This window comes from Tenrec ecaudatus, chromosome 4, assembly GCF_050624435.1.
Source record: "Tenrec ecaudatus isolate mTenEca1 chromosome 4, mTenEca1.hap1, whole genome shotgun sequence".
Taxonomy (NCBI): domain Eukaryota; kingdom Metazoa; phylum Chordata; class Mammalia; order Afrosoricida; family Tenrecidae; genus Tenrec; species Tenrec ecaudatus.
The window spans coordinates 82980723-82995777 of NC_134533.1; the positions used below are offsets into that span (position 1 = coordinate 82980723).

General features: G+C 41.7%; 2 protein-coding genes across 2 annotated transcripts in view; both read right to left on the minus strand.

Moving 5' to 3' along the window:
* SYTL2 (synaptotagmin like 2) overlaps positions 1–15055 on the minus strand; it is a 134083-nt gene that overhangs the window by 30247 nt on the left and 88781 nt on the right. Inside the window, exons 5-8 of the mRNA XM_075546398.1 lie at positions 13204–13285; positions 12191–12305; positions 10313–11101; positions 6681–6752 (exon numbers count right to left, since the gene is read on the minus strand). Of these exons, the coding sequence (XP_075402513.1) occupies positions 6681–6752; positions 10313–11101; positions 12191–12305; positions 13204–13285 (1058 nt within the window). The remainder of the gene's footprint in view (positions 1–6680; positions 6753–10312; positions 11102–12190; positions 12306–13203; positions 13286–15055) is intronic.
* LOC142444294 (uncharacterized) lies at positions 2974–6609 on the minus strand. Its single transcript, XM_075545101.1, has one exon. It carries the CDS (start codon positions 6607–6609, stop codon positions 2974–2976), a length of 3636 nt encoding a protein of 1211 aa, XP_075401216.1.

A 15055-nucleotide genomic window follows, 5' to 3' on the forward strand; every position in this document is an offset into this window, starting at 1 on the left:
TTGCAAATATGTTATCATAAACAATATTACAGCATTAACAGAAATGGGATCTATTCTTAGAAATAGAAGCATCTATTTTCGGCATATAATTTTGTCTGCGCCAGACATTAAATCTTCCCACTTAATATCCTACTTTTGAAGACAATAGTCATGAAGTGATTTTATTGCATTAAAAATAGCTATAAACCAAGGGAGGAAAGATTCAGATGTTTAACATCTGTGTATAATCGAGTATAGTGGATTCTTCAGATCAACAGATGCAGTTTTGGGTTTCATGTCTGAGGTAAATTTACAAGAAATATACTAGGAAATAACATGAGGCAGAAAAGGAACTCTAGTAGTGCAGCTGGATAATGTTGATTGGTTAATCATAAGATCAGTGGTTCAAGCCCACCAGCATGTGTCGGAGAAAAATGAGGCTATCTGTTCAGTACAGCCTCAGAAGCCCTATAAAGAGTCACTATGAATCACAGGTGAGTCCTGGTGCCATGGTAGGATAAACACTGAGCTGCTGACGACAAGGCCGGTGGTGCAAACCTACCAGTTGCTCCTTAGGAGAAAGATGAGGCTGTCTACTCTCAAAAGATTTAAAGTCTCGGAACCCCAACAGAGCAGTTGACTCTGGCAGTGAGTTTGGTTTTTCATTTGTTTGTCTGTGACTCAAAATCAATTCAACAGCAGCAGGGTTAGACCTTTTAAGAAGAAGAGGAAAGTAGAAACTGCCTGGAGCATTATGCTCTTAAAAATTATTTTTTTGAGCATTGTGCTCTTTTAAGAACTATGTGTCGGGTAATATACAACAGCAACTTGAAAGATTAGCGAAGCACCGTGGGGGCAGTGAGCATGCGTGAACGTGAGGAACAACTCAGAAAAGGAGGGGGAACGGCTGCACAAACCCCACAACGCGGTCCGTGGCACTGAAGTGGACCTGCAGAAATGGTCGGACTGACATCAGATTTGTGGTGTATATGCTCGACAATAACGTAACATTTTATAAAGAGGAGGGAAACTGACCTACAAGTGCCTTTATTTTATCAAATAAAGGCATTTTAGAACCCCTTAATGCCCACAGCCTTCCACCTCAAAAAATAAAAAGAGGAGGAGGAGATTAGATTTCCTGTATTCATTTAACATATTTCTTACTGCAGGTCTTTTCAGAGACTTTAGTATGTTAATAAATGTACCGTATCACCTCGCATTCAAAAACATATTTGATCGTGGAATCTTTTTGCTGCTTAAGAAGCTCATCGAGTAGTTGCTGGTTAAGAGCTCAGCCAGGAGTCAGGCCTCTCAGCTTGTGCACCAAAACTACGCTACTCTCCCAGTTGAGTTTCTCCCCTTCCTCTACCCACTCCTCCCTTGATTGCCTTATCCTAATAGATTAAAGGATATACAAATCATGGCAGTGCCATTTTAAACCACTTCCCTGGCTTATAATCTTAAAATCCCTTCTATGGCTTGAACTGAGTGGTCATTTAATATTATTTCATTTTTAGATAGGTTTTTTTACTGTTCAATTGCACTGATGTACTATATATAAATATGATTGTAGATACTAAACAATGGTCTCCAAATTTGCAAGCATTCTTTCTATTATGGGTCACTCTTTTTATGGGTCAGTTTACTCTAGAAACTCACAGGGAGCTTAATGGGAGTCTGCCTAAACAAGGTTAGCATGCCAGCTTATGTTCTTGCATTTGTCTGCTTTTAGAGATGAATAATGTTATTTCATGTTTCCCTTATTGCTAATAATGTTTATTAAAGAAGGTTCATGTCCATTGGGATTAAATTATTATTCTTTAGTTAATTCTCAAGAATGGGACTTAACAGTTACTTGCAAGGGAATCCACATCTCAGAAACCAGTCGCTCATCACTGAAACCAAGGTGAGCTAGAATGTGCCAAACTGCATTAAACACTGTGGAGAGTGACCAACATTAGTAGTTGCACAGCTGGTTACAATGTGCCAGCCAGAGAGCATCCTCTATGCTTTCATCATTCTAATCAGGTACCTTCTAGTTTCTATGTGTTCCCAGGTTTCTCTGCTGAAATGCCTAACCACTGATCGGAACACGAATCACACCAGCTCTGTGTTTCACAGCACAGTTGACATCTGCACCCTTCAAGTCAACTTAGACGAATGTGGTGACCAAGTAAGACCTCTCTAAACTTAGCTGAGGCTGTAGTCAAACCCTGAACCAAGTCAGGGGGAACCAGGTGAAGTCACCTGACCAAAGTCATACTCTAGAAGGGGAATATTCTGCAGATAGCTAAGATTATGTAATTACTGAAAATGAGATGAAGGGAGTGGCAACAAAACACCACAGTACTAAGTATCTCAATTTTGTCCTGGACATTTAGCCATCACTATTGCCCCTAAAGAGAAGCCCTGGTGGCGTCATGATCACATATTGGGCTGCTAACCTCAAGGTCAGCAGTTTGAAACCACCAGTGATTCCATGGAAGAAAGACAGGCTTTCTACTCCCGTAAAGAATTACAGTCCGGGAAACCTACAAAGACAGTTTTACTCTAACCTATGGGATTGTTATGAGTCCAAATTGACTCGATGGCTGTGAGTTAGAGTTATAGGGTTGCTATGAGTCAGAATCAGCTCATAGTAAATTTTATTGTAGTGGTTATTGCTCCTAAAAGAGAAATTTGGGACCATTTTCTACAAACCCTACTGGAGGCTTGTTTATGGACTGACAAGAAAAATTCTGTTTTCTTTCAGACAAAAAATTATCTTGAATGTTTAAAAGGTGCCTATAACCTCCCCCCCAAGTCTTTACACATAATTTTTGAAATCTAAAAATTCTATTGGCATTTTAAAGAGACAGAAGGTCAGATTGTAAAATACAGCATGTGGCAAAGATGTCGCTGTTATTTATCTGATTAAGGAATAGAAATGTAATGTACACATTTTAAAAAAATTAAGGGCTAAAAAGAACTGAAGTAGCATCAGGGAGTGTCAAATTAATCCCAAATTAAGGAAAAAATATCATTCTTTACATCAGCATTCCAAAAAATAAACTCAATAATCAATGAGTTAAAAATTTCAAAATGCTCACTAGATGCATTTCTCCAGCTTTCTGCATTGGAACTGATGTTTCCATCTGAAAATTCAGAATCGGTAAAACCTTCTTCTTCTTTCTCTTGTCTCTTATAATATGATGATGTCAGAAACAGCTTAACTTTACTTGCTTTTGGAGAGTTTTCTTGGTTCATCAGATGAGGAATGGGTTGCTGATTTCCAGACCCACAAATTGCTTCAGGAGCCTGTTGGAAGCCAGGCGCCTGAAAACTACCTTCTTTCTTTGGAAATGCACTCTCCCTGTGCCTGGTCCCTGGGGAGTCTATAGTTTCACCAGTCCCTGAATCTTTATCGAGGTGATTGCCTTGAGATTTCAGATCATTACTCTTAGCGTTCACGTCTGAGGTCTCTGAGGCTGTCCGGTGAAAATGGGGCGCCGTGCTCAACATGGCCTTCTCTGACCCTGGAGATGTCTCAGGAATTTCCTCCTCCACTGACATGGGGAGTTGATGAGGAGCTGCAGCTATTTCTTCTAGGAGTTTCTCTAAACCAATATCAAAAGCACTCTCAGCTTTTGAGGGGGCTTCAGACTTTTCTACTGTTTCTTTGACCTCTTTGGGGAGAAATGCAGACGCAGCCTGCCTGGAAGCCGCAGCACTACCCGTTAACTTGGATGGAGAAACAGTCCACGCATGGCCTTCATATTCTGAGGGGGCGTTTTCGACGATTTCTTCCATTTGTTTTTCTACACCAGCACTGACCTGGGGCAGCTCTTTAGTGTCCAGAGCAGCGGCGGAACCACATGAGGGAAGGTTCTGTTCTGACGGAGACATTTGGGCCACTTGATCTGGGGGGGCTCCGTAAGGTCTAATTAGATGAGGCTTATCAGGAACTAAATGGAAAGAAGAAACATTATTTATGTCTGGAACTTTGGTTGTAACTCTTGGTGTGACGATAACACCCTGAGAAACGTGGGTGCTACCTGCTGCCTGCCCTCCTTCAGGACATTCTGGTTTCACGTCTCCAGAGACCACGTCCCCTTCAGCTGGATGACTCAACTGAGCTTCTCCCAGGAGCTTCTGAAAGGCTGCATTTATGTCATTCAATGCAGCTTTGGGTGGAAGAATGACTCTTTCTACAGTTTCTGAGATTTCCTTTTGAGGAGGCACTGCCCTATCTTGGGGAGCAAAATGAGCATCTTGTGAAAAAGGCTTATCTTGAGGAGACGAGACCTCCTCACCCAAAGCACCCTTTCTCAGAAGATGGCAAGTAGTCTCTGCAAGCACCGCAGGCGAGCGCTCTGTCTCTGGCCGGCGCTCGCCACTTTGCCCTCCCTGGGGGGCAGCTACAGTTCCCGAATTCTCTTCATTTTCTAGAAAAGGAGCTATTATCTCTCTCCTGTCTAAAATGTTGTGACTCTTCTCCATGACTTTTTTTAAAAACCTACTCTCTTCGGGCCCAGCATTGGTTCCAGTGGCGACAGGCTCCAACTCGGTTTGCCCTGGAGAGAGTGAAGTCTCCGAGGTTTCCTTCAGAAGTCTGTCCAGACTCGCCATGAAAGTGTTATGCTCCACTTTCGGAGGAGCTACGGTTTTATCTACACGCTCACTGATGATCTCCTTAGGTTGTCTGGCTTCTTCCTCAGCATCGGCCGTCTTGGAACACCATGTTCTATTTTCCACAAAGCCTGGTTCGAGTTCCTGTTTAACATGGCTTTTTTCACGGGAAGGTTGGGTTGCTGGTGATGAAGCACCTGCAAGCAGCTTCTGGAGGCTGTCATGGAACACGTCTCTGTCCTCTCGAGGCAAAACACTGGTTTTCACTACGAACTCTTCGATCTCTGGGCCTGAGTAAGCTTGTTCTTTCTGGATTACTGGACTCACAGGCCATCCTGTATTCTTTCCCAAATTTTCCTTGGACAACTCATTTCCTGGCAACTGGTGAATGGATGCTCTGGGTGGCCTCCGTAGAAATGTGGTTTCCTCTGGTAGCACCTGGGGTATGACCTTTGAATTTACTTTCTCAATGTCCTCTCCTGCAGGAACTTTCTTGCGGTTTAGAAGTGCCTCTACTTCACGAGTATTTTCCCCAGGTGATTTAAAGTCACCAGACGGCTGGCATTTCTGGCTACTAAAAAGCAAAGGAGTCTTAGGGCTCGTCATGGCATTTTTCTTCTCAACAGTAGCCACACGGTTTGAATCAGCTCCTAAGTCCCAGAACTTCTTCAGATTCTGAAACTGAGAGTGATCGTAGACCTGCTCTGTGTTGGCTTCATCCATTCTTTCTTTTAGGGGCAAAACTGTAAAGTTGGGTTTTGAGCCACCAATTCCAGAGCGGTCCTTCTCCAATGGAGTACTCATTCCACGCTCACCCTTCAATGGACGTTGCAATGCCAGTGCAGGGATGGCCCTTCCCGGATGCAAACTGTTTGCTCCCGGAAATGTTGCTATAGGCTCCTTTTCGCTGGACACTTCTGGTTTGGGGGGCTTGGTCTCCTTAGGTTTACTGGAGGAAGAAGAATTGGAAAGACGGGATGCTGGACCACCCTCACCTAGGAACACTGGTTTCATAGTATCTTGATTATCTTCACACTGGCCTGGAGACATAGTGTTGTATACTCCCAGTGACGTCACGGGCTGATTTGGGTCAGCAGAAGGTTGATTCTGGCTACGTGAAGACGTGGGATCTTTGTACGTTAACTTAGCAGCAGCTTTTTCTCCTTCCCAAAAGGATATTCTATCGCTCACTCGCTTATATTTCTCTCTTAGCACTTGGTTGTTGGGAAGCTCGCTGGCTTCTTGTTGGAGTTCGACCTCAGCCATCAAACAAGGAGATCCATGTCTTTCAGTCCCAGGTGGCAACTCAGTAGTCTCTGCCTCTAAGGAAGCTTTAAGAACATATGCATCTCTTCCTTTGCTCTTTCCTTCTGCTTTCATGTTGTCTTTCAAACTTGGTTCTCTGACAACCGCAAAAGAGTCAACATCCATTTCTGAATGGGTTTTTTCACGGATCTGAGGCTTGGACTTGTTGACCTTCGAGATGTCAGCAACCTGACCGTGGCGGGGAACCTGGTCTCTGGTGCTGGACCTGCTGAGAGCACTGAAAGAGTCCTGGCTGGCTGGGGGAGAGATCAGAGTTTCTTCCTCTGGGCATTCTGACCTTTGGCCTTTGTCCACATTTTCGCTTCCTTGACGTGAGCCACAGCTTTCAAAGGGCTGCGACGTGCCCAGGCCTTCCTCTGGCGTGCCTTGTTGGGACAGATTCAAAGATTTCATTTTTATATTCACATCATTCTTTTGGTAATCTCCAGAAAGCAGAAGACCTTCCTCTTCTAGGGATGTTGAATCAGACCCCACAGGCTTAAGTTCCCCTTGGGGAGAAGACAGGGCCTTTGAGCCCTTTTCTTTTAGACGTATGTCATCTGGCACCAAGGCAATAGCAGTCTGTGATTTTAAGCCTGTTTTCCCTTTGGGATCTCTTCCTCGAGGATGTTTGAGAGATGCTTTATTGTCATCTGAGTGAGAACTCCGATTGAACCAGTCTAGGACTTTAGATATGGAATCGTCAGTTGTCTTCATTATCTCAGTGGGATTTGCACCCGAGCTGGAGGAAGTCTTGGCTATTAGAGCAGTCAGAAGAGCAGGCTTACCTTGCTGGTGGTCTCTAGAACTGCGAGCTGGCACCTGAGATGGCTCAGGCTCGGCACGGTGAGGCAGTTCATCTGCAACATAGAAATGCTTTTCTAAATAAGGAAAGAGAATGCTCAGAGAATTAGTCAATCACTCAAATTATTTTCGAAAGCGACATATTTCATTCCATTGCCAGTAGCCCTTCACATCACTGCGTCTTAGAGGTTCTATTTTGAATCCCCCTACTTAAGGTAGCTTACCCAAGGTCTCCTATCTCAGGAAAGAGAGGTGAATGCAGATCTTCAAAAGTAGGAGATGCTGGCCTAACTGGAAAATGTTTGAAGTTCTGGGTTTACGTTAAAATTTCATGTGAATTTTGCATTCTGCTCCTAGTTACATCTTAAAATATTAACTTTCTTTTGTGCTCAAATCTCTGAGCAAAATTGACAATCCCGGAAGGCATACCATGTTGACTTAATGGCTTTGCCCATCCCCGAGTGGATTTATTCCAAAGTCTGAGAAGCACAGATTTAGGTGATTCAGGGTCTGGAGAAATACCTTTTAAGGAAAACAAAACAATTTTTTTCCAGAAAATCTAAATGGGGCAATTAAGATATTTCTATTTCTGTGCCTCATTCCTGAAATAGTAAATCAAAATCTATGAAGATGGACTCCAGGAATCCTGACCACTCTAGTAATTGTTGGGTACACTGGCATCTGAGAACCACGATCTCAACAAGCTCCTCCACAATTCCTCCTTTCTGTTCTACAATTTTTTAAGTAATAAATTGTTTCTGTAAGCCAAATTCAAATAAAAATGAGGAATGAAGAATGTGACCTCTACTTGTTTCCTGATGATGGCCAGCAGGCTAGAGAAGATATTTAAGTTCTTTCTAAGTTATCGAGAAATCAGAGTAAGTCCTTTCTGAGCCGCAATCACAGGACATTTAACACACTACTTTAGATCAGGGAGTCCTTTAGTTAAACCTTTAGTTAAGACTTGTGAATTTCAGCATCTTTCTGCCTTCCTTATACATGCTAAGCTATGCAATTCAAGTATAGAGATATTCCTGGAAGCTGTATGAGCAGAAGTTTTATAAACTTCTGCACTAGCAATCATGTCAGCTAATAAAATTTCAACTGCACTAGAAATCATGTCAGCTAATAAAATTCTGCCTTTAATTTTAATCAGCAACACTGGCTAAATGTGAGAACAATAAACACTTAGACAAGACTTGGCACACAGTACATAATTGTTTCCTTCTTCAATCACACATTGTTTGACTAGATACATACCAATAGTTGTGAAGCATCGTTCATGTCTTTAAGAATTGTGTGTTGGCTTGCTTAAAGAATATGAAAAAAATGATTTGTGTGATATACTGTTAGTGAAAAAAGAAGTCTGAACAGTAAAAGTACAATTAAAAATTATGTATGCTTAAAGATTATTAGAAGTCTCTACTACTCAATGTTAGCAACTGTTAATGATACCACAGATAGTTTGTTTTATTCTGTGTGCTTTTCCCTTTAAAATCTTTTACAATGAAAGTGCACTTAAAAAATAAGAACACTGTGTTTTAAAAAGTTCAGTGCCACGTAATGTTTTTTTTTGTCGCCACCTAACCCACCACCCTTCACTCCCCCTCCGCCCGGAATTCTGTAATTCTGTGTGTGTGTTTTCCAGCCTGACAGTCACTAGTATATTGGCTAGCCTGAACTTCACAGCGAGAGTCAAACCCTTACTCACACATTCACTGCTGCTTTTAGTTCTGGTTTGCTAGTGTACACGGGGTCTCAAAAAGTGCACATAAAACTCCCATTTTCTTTTAAATCTAATTTTTTACCAACTTTTTGATGCCCCCTGTATAGATGGTGGCAACTAGGAGAAAAAGCAAGACAAAGGAATCTATAACACTTTGTTTAGAGTAGTCATCGAGATGAGAAGGGCTATTAGTCAATGAAATCAATATCACTGACACCTGCCTTCCAAATTTAACAATCAGGATGGGATTAAAAAAACAAAAACAGCACAAACAAGTAGTTAGTACAAAACCATAAAGAGAGGAAAAATGGTACAGTTTGGAACAGGGAAGGTTTGCCAAATGTTTCTATTGATTATTATACGAGGAAATAAGGAAAAATGGTTTTCACATTTTAAATAAGCATTTACATAAACATCGTGCAATTATTTGCTGATTTTTACTTAAACTTTAGCAATTTCATTCAATATGATCTATTTGTTTCTTGAAGAATAGTCTGGTTTTGATGTAAAAATATAAACGTGTTGTGTTCAAGAGATTTAAAATACCCATGGTCCTCCCAATGGGATTGAAAAACAGAACTGTAAGGAAGGGAAGGGATATATTGGAATGATAAAAAATTATGCAAAACAAGAAAGAAAAGAAAAAGTTTAAATCTGAAGCTCTGAAAGGTGAAATGAAATAAATGCCCATAGAAAGAGAAAAGGTGTTTTGCCCTTTAAAAAAAAAGAGTAACCCACAGGACAGTGTAAGATATGACAAAATAATAATAATTTATAAATTATCAAGGGCTCATGAGGGAAGGGGAAGTGCGGAGGGAGGGGTAAAAATGGGGCGCTGATACCCAGGGCTCAAGTAGAAGGCAAATGTTTTCAGAATGATGAGGGAAACAAATGTACACATGTGTTTGACACAATGGATGTATATATAGATTGTGATAAGAGTTGTATGAGCCCCCAATAAAATGATTTAAAAAAAAATAGTGACCAGGACAGTATGAAATTGTAGGGCACAGCAAAAGTGATTCAGTATTAACTTCATACTATGTGGGAGAGGAGAAAAAAGAGCAACTGAGTTATAAATTTTACCATTTCCTGGAAACTTTCTTGACTATAAAGATAGTACGAATGTTGAAGATGAGAGAGAATAATACACAGCATTTTCCTCATTATTTGTTTCTAAAGCATAAAAATCAGGAAGGCCTTGCTTGAGGACCTGGAAGGCATTTAGGAGAGAAGCGGTTGACGAGTTATCAGGAAACACACCAACCTTCCTTATTGCCTTTGACTTACACCAGTCGGGAGAAACCTCTTAGCCAGTTAAACTCTAAGAACAAATGGCTGGAGGCTTTAAGCAGATCAAAGTCTGTGGGTGTTTCATAACACACACTACGTTTAGTTTCCCTCTCTTCAAGGCTAAGACAATAAGGACTCCCCCCCCCCCCTGAGATTAAAAGGGATGTCAAAGTTTGGTTAAAGCGTAACTGATAATGTTTCATTAGGGCAACTAATAAAATTTTCATTAGGTGAGTCATAATACTATATTTGCTTCGTACAAAGACATAAATATTTCTTCAGTTCTTACACTAGCCACGCATCTTGGTTTAACTTAAAACATTTCAATTGGCTTAGCTAAATAATTTATGCAGTTTATTTCGTAAAGTAAAATGGATCAGGCAGGTGCTATCCTAGTTCTTTCAGCTATTGGCGATTAAGGACAAACTTCAAATCCTATAAATACAAGCGTTCCTCAGTCATGCCTTCCTCAATTCTAGCCATGTTTGCACACTTGCATTGGAACGCCTAAGAGGCAAAATTGGGCTTCCAGAAGCAGGGCTGGCTTGGCCCTTTTTAGTACACTGTGCCAGTTTGACAAGTGGGAACAGCTCTTACCAGCAGGGCTTTTAGACAAATCTGACTGGAGCCTTTTAGCTTTGTATTCATTTGTGGCCAGTGAATTCTGAAAGGATTGTGGTCTTGCCGTTGAAACCGGAGAGTCAGAATTGGGCCCATTGAATGAAAAAGAACCAGAAGTTTGGGGCTGGTGTGTTTCAGTCTGTGATGCACTAGAATTTGAGACTGGCTGATCAAACAGTAAAGGTTTTCCATGTTGCGGAGACTCAGGCTCACTCTGAGGCACATCTGCACCCCCCATGTCTTGAGCTGCATTCTGTATCTTGTCGGATTCTAAAACACTAAATTCACCCACTTCTCGGCCAAGGATGAGCCCAGGACTTTGCGGAAGTTCGTCCTTCGTTGCAGAGAACCTCACATGCTTTAGTGGTTCCAGTGTGCTTGGGGCAGAGCCACCATCTAAAGACGGCTCCTTCTCAGAGATCCTCTCGTGGATGGTAAGGCCCGGTGCCACGACTTTGCTCTTAGGTTCAAGGTTCTGGTTCAGGCGGGCCGTCTCTGAGTCTGTGCTGCTGGAGCTGGAATTACGCTTCAGGATCCCTCGGGGAGCCCCTCTTGCAATCAGGGAGTCTGTCCTGTGTCTAGGAAAAGACTGGTGGTCCTCTTGCTTTAAATCATGTGATTTGTAGATCATTTTCCTGGCTTTGGGAACCGGGGTCTTGATTTGGGAACCATTCCCAGGGCTTGGAAAAGGCTGCTTTTGTTTCTCTAATATTTGGCTTGAAATATCCAGGATAGAGGACTTCTCTTTTGATGCCGACAATTTACCTGAAAGTGAAAACCCGTTATGTGGTTTTGTGACATATGACAAGCAAAGTAACTTTATCATTTAAATAAAACAGGAGTCCTTTTTAAAAATCCACAAATGGAAATAAAAAATTAGAACTTAATTAAATAGAAAAATTGTCAATACCTAAACCAGATGTTTGTTTTGTCAAAAAGTTAAAAACAAGGGCAATAATGTATGATGTGTGTTAAAATATTTTTCCTCTAAAAGATAGTTTATATTTTTATGCAAAGGGAACAAGACAATCATATTAAAACATGCTAGTAGAACACCCAGTCTACTGTTCAATTATTAATTCTTCAACCCCTGTTCCAATCTTTCATACTTGTGAAATTTCTTGCACTTGCTTTTGAAGTGATTGAATTATTAGTACTTCCTCTTAATAGTAGGTCCCAAACCTGTGCCCTTCAACTCATAGACTCCCCGGGTGACAGAGTAGAACAAACTGCCTGATAGGATTCCTGTAAATCTTTACAGGAACGGACCACCACAGAGGGGCTGATGGCTTTCAGCCGTTGATCTTTCACTTATCAACACATGCTTAGACCATTATACCACCAGGGCACATCAGTATTAGGTAGGTATTATAATACTGATCAATATTTAAATCAATTAAGCCACAGCTTAATTCAAGACTACTGGGTGACTGGGCTGATTATTTAGATTAGGAGATCATAACATTATCAAGTGACCTTTTCTTTCTTGAGGCAAACCCTTTAATTTTAAAGAGAGAACAGTATCCACCACCCATGGTGGGGACCCAACACATACAGCTAGAAGAATGGCTGAACGCTCCGATCAAAAATTTCCCCAATTCACTGATGGCAAAACCCACGAGAGAGGGGGTCACATAAAAAGTGGCATCGCAAGCTTGGAATGCATGAAATGCCAGTTTCTAAAGGTCTGCTTCCTTTCCCTCAGGCGGGAAACCCGTCGGCACAGAAGAATAAAAAACACCAAGACTTTTCACTTTCTCCTGGAAGTTATGTTCATGAAAAGAACGCTAAAAATTTCCCGCAGTCCACAGATAACAAAGATAAAAATATTTAGTGCATAAAAATAATATTTACCCTCTTTTGAAGGCTGAAATAAACCAGCCCTTCCATTTTTTCGCTGTTCATTTTTGGTTTGTTGAGATAAGTGATCTTCTGGCACATTGGAGCTATTAAATGGATTCTTCCTTTCCTGGGTTGGGGGAGGAAATATTGTTTATTAAGCTAATTTAAAATGTCTTAACTGAAACTCAGTGTTAGAAAATGCTAATTATTTCCAATATTAGATAGTTTTTTCAAGTAAATTCTATTATCTGTTTAAAGATGGTTGTCTTGATTAGTTGGATAACGACAACAGAATCTTATAGGCCAGAAGGAAAACTAAAGCTGTAAACACACCACAATACAGAGTCTTACAGAGTTAGAGCAGAAATAAGCATTCAAGTCTGAACCTCATGTTATACAGGTGAGAAAAACTGGGCCTGGATGTCAATCGGTCTGGTCAAGGTGAAGGGCAAACCTGAGACTAATCAATTTAGATTTCTACCAGTGTTCTTTCTTTAGCATTGAATCCTTATTATACTATGATTTGTATCAAGCACAACTGTAACTGGCATTTTCTAGGAGGAGTCAGAAGGTATTTAGATATCTTGAAGGGCTTCCTGGCAGTAATCATAATCAGCAATTCTAATTCTCAGTAAACGATGTTTATAAAATAGACAGATGATAAATGCTTATTGTTTAGTTTCATAAATTAATGATCCCTCCTATAAACAGATTTCTACCTGAGATTCAAGAATGTGTGAGTAGGAATAAGGACTGATGTGGAACTAACAAACTCCATTCTCGGTCCTCCCAAAGGCAAGAAGTCCCAGTTGTTAGCAATTCAGGGACAGGGTGTTTGTTACTCAACTTTTTTCATCAAAGTGTGAGTTCTTACTAAATACAAAAAATTAACCATATATAATACAAAAAAAACCCCCAAAAAAACCAAGACCACAAACCCTCTTTATCTTATGTTGTATTGACAAAATGAGAAAAATGGCATTCTGACCCAAAATTGAGTTCCTTTACAACTGAGTTCAACCTACCTTAGCTGGAGACACGGCTGACGTCCTTGTGTGTTCTGGGGGAATATCAATCATAGTGGAAGCCGGATTTACCACACTGGAACTGCAAAAGAAACAGTAATTCAGATAATAAAACATCACCCTTTGAAGAAGCACAAATCGTGCCTCTGAAGCCAAAGGCAATTGAAACAGAGGAGGAGAGGAAGCTGGTGAACTCAAAAGCCAGTGAAGGAGAGAAATCTGGTGGCCTAGAGACAAGTAAGCAGTGAGGAGACATGAGATGCGAGATCCGTCGGAAAGTCCTGATGATTTTTTTGTCGCGGCACCAGCCACACAGGGTTTAAATGTGTAAAACTGAATTCCAGCTTCAACGTCAGAAGCTAAGATTAGAATCAGAGCAGAAGGTGAGGACTTGTCTCAAGGAAGGATTGTCACCACTGAAATAGAGCCTTCATAGAGCAGGGGTAAAATGGCAATGTGTACTCTAGCACGGGTAGGAAGGAGTGGAAGATGACAGGAGGCAAGTGTCTTGGCAATGGAACAGAAGAGAGCACAGATCTAAGAAACAGCGTGCAGGGAAAGCCAGGGGGTTGGACCATTTATTGTGATACCAAGAACCTTTCAATCCAACTGCCAGGTGAGTTCACGTTCAACTACAAGGATAATGACACAACAGCACTTCCAGATGATAGTGAGAAATTCGAAGCCTAGTGCTGGCTTAAGTCAAGGAGTAAGGAGAAGTCTCTAGACCACTGATCCTACCCAAGGAATGGAACAGCCACAGTGTAGGAACAGGGAATTCTCAGAGTGAATGGGGCAAGTGCATTTAGCAAGCTCCCTCCCGAATAACCCCTCTCTTGGCTATTGAGTTGCCACGGGTCTAAGAGGTGAAGTCACTATTGACTGAAGCCTCAGTGCCCTGTTACCACCACCCTCTGGACGGCACCACAGAGCCGAGAGCTTAGAGGACTTCAGAGGGTGAAGCAAAGGAAAACTAGCCTGAGGAGGGGAGAGATTTCCTCAAGGTCATAGAGTTTTGTCCAAGATGATTTCCATTAAGACTGTGGGTTATATGTTCCCCTAAAGCGTCAGTTGAGTTGGAATCAACTTGGTGGCAGTGAGTTTGGCATTTGGGGAGTATTTTAATTGTTGGTTTTTGTACAGAGTCAGTCCTAAGAAAAGATTGACTTCTTGAGGAAGCCATAGTTCCTCTCCTCCTCCTCCTCCTCCTCCTCACTGTTCTAGACGGCAGGACAGCCATGTAAAACACAGTCTGGACACGTGGAGACAAAGAAGGAAAGAAGACCAGGAGAAGGGCAGAAACTGAAGGCAGGAACGGATGACACAGCAGAATGAAGGGCCACGGAAACAAGCATTACAGGAAGTCCTCTGCTCTTGCAATAGATGAGTCACAAACTTGTTCCTAATTAGCTAGCAGCCCACGTGAACAAAAGAAATCCGGTCATTAACAGAATTCACAGTACCCAGGTGATAAAAACAGCACAGGAACGGAATGCACTTTCTCCCAATCCTACTACGGGACTGCTGAGGTGGCTTTAAGAAGACAGTGGATAATATGGGGAAAAACATCCTTTTAGCAGAAGCGATGCAGTTTTTCAGCATGTTTTATCATCACCCTCTGTAAGTAATCAGAGGACCTGAGACACATTCTTCTGCCTGGGGTCTCCATGGAACAAGAAAATTCTCCTGTCATCTTCCTGCCTTTTCCCTCCCACTCACCAAGCACAAAGAACAAGCAGAGCCTCCACCTTGCCCTCCCTCTGCTCCATGACAGTTCATTCCTGCCCCTCTGGGTCCCAGGGCCTGGCTTCCCATTCTGCACATCCTGTTGCCCCTCCCTCTTCATCGAGAT

What these genes read in the sequence shown, in the direction of transcription:
- LOC142444294 (XM_075545101.1), bottom strand. Translation starts at nt 6,609, where the DNA reads ATGAAGACAACTGACGATTCCATATCTAAAGTCCTAGACTGGTTCAAT.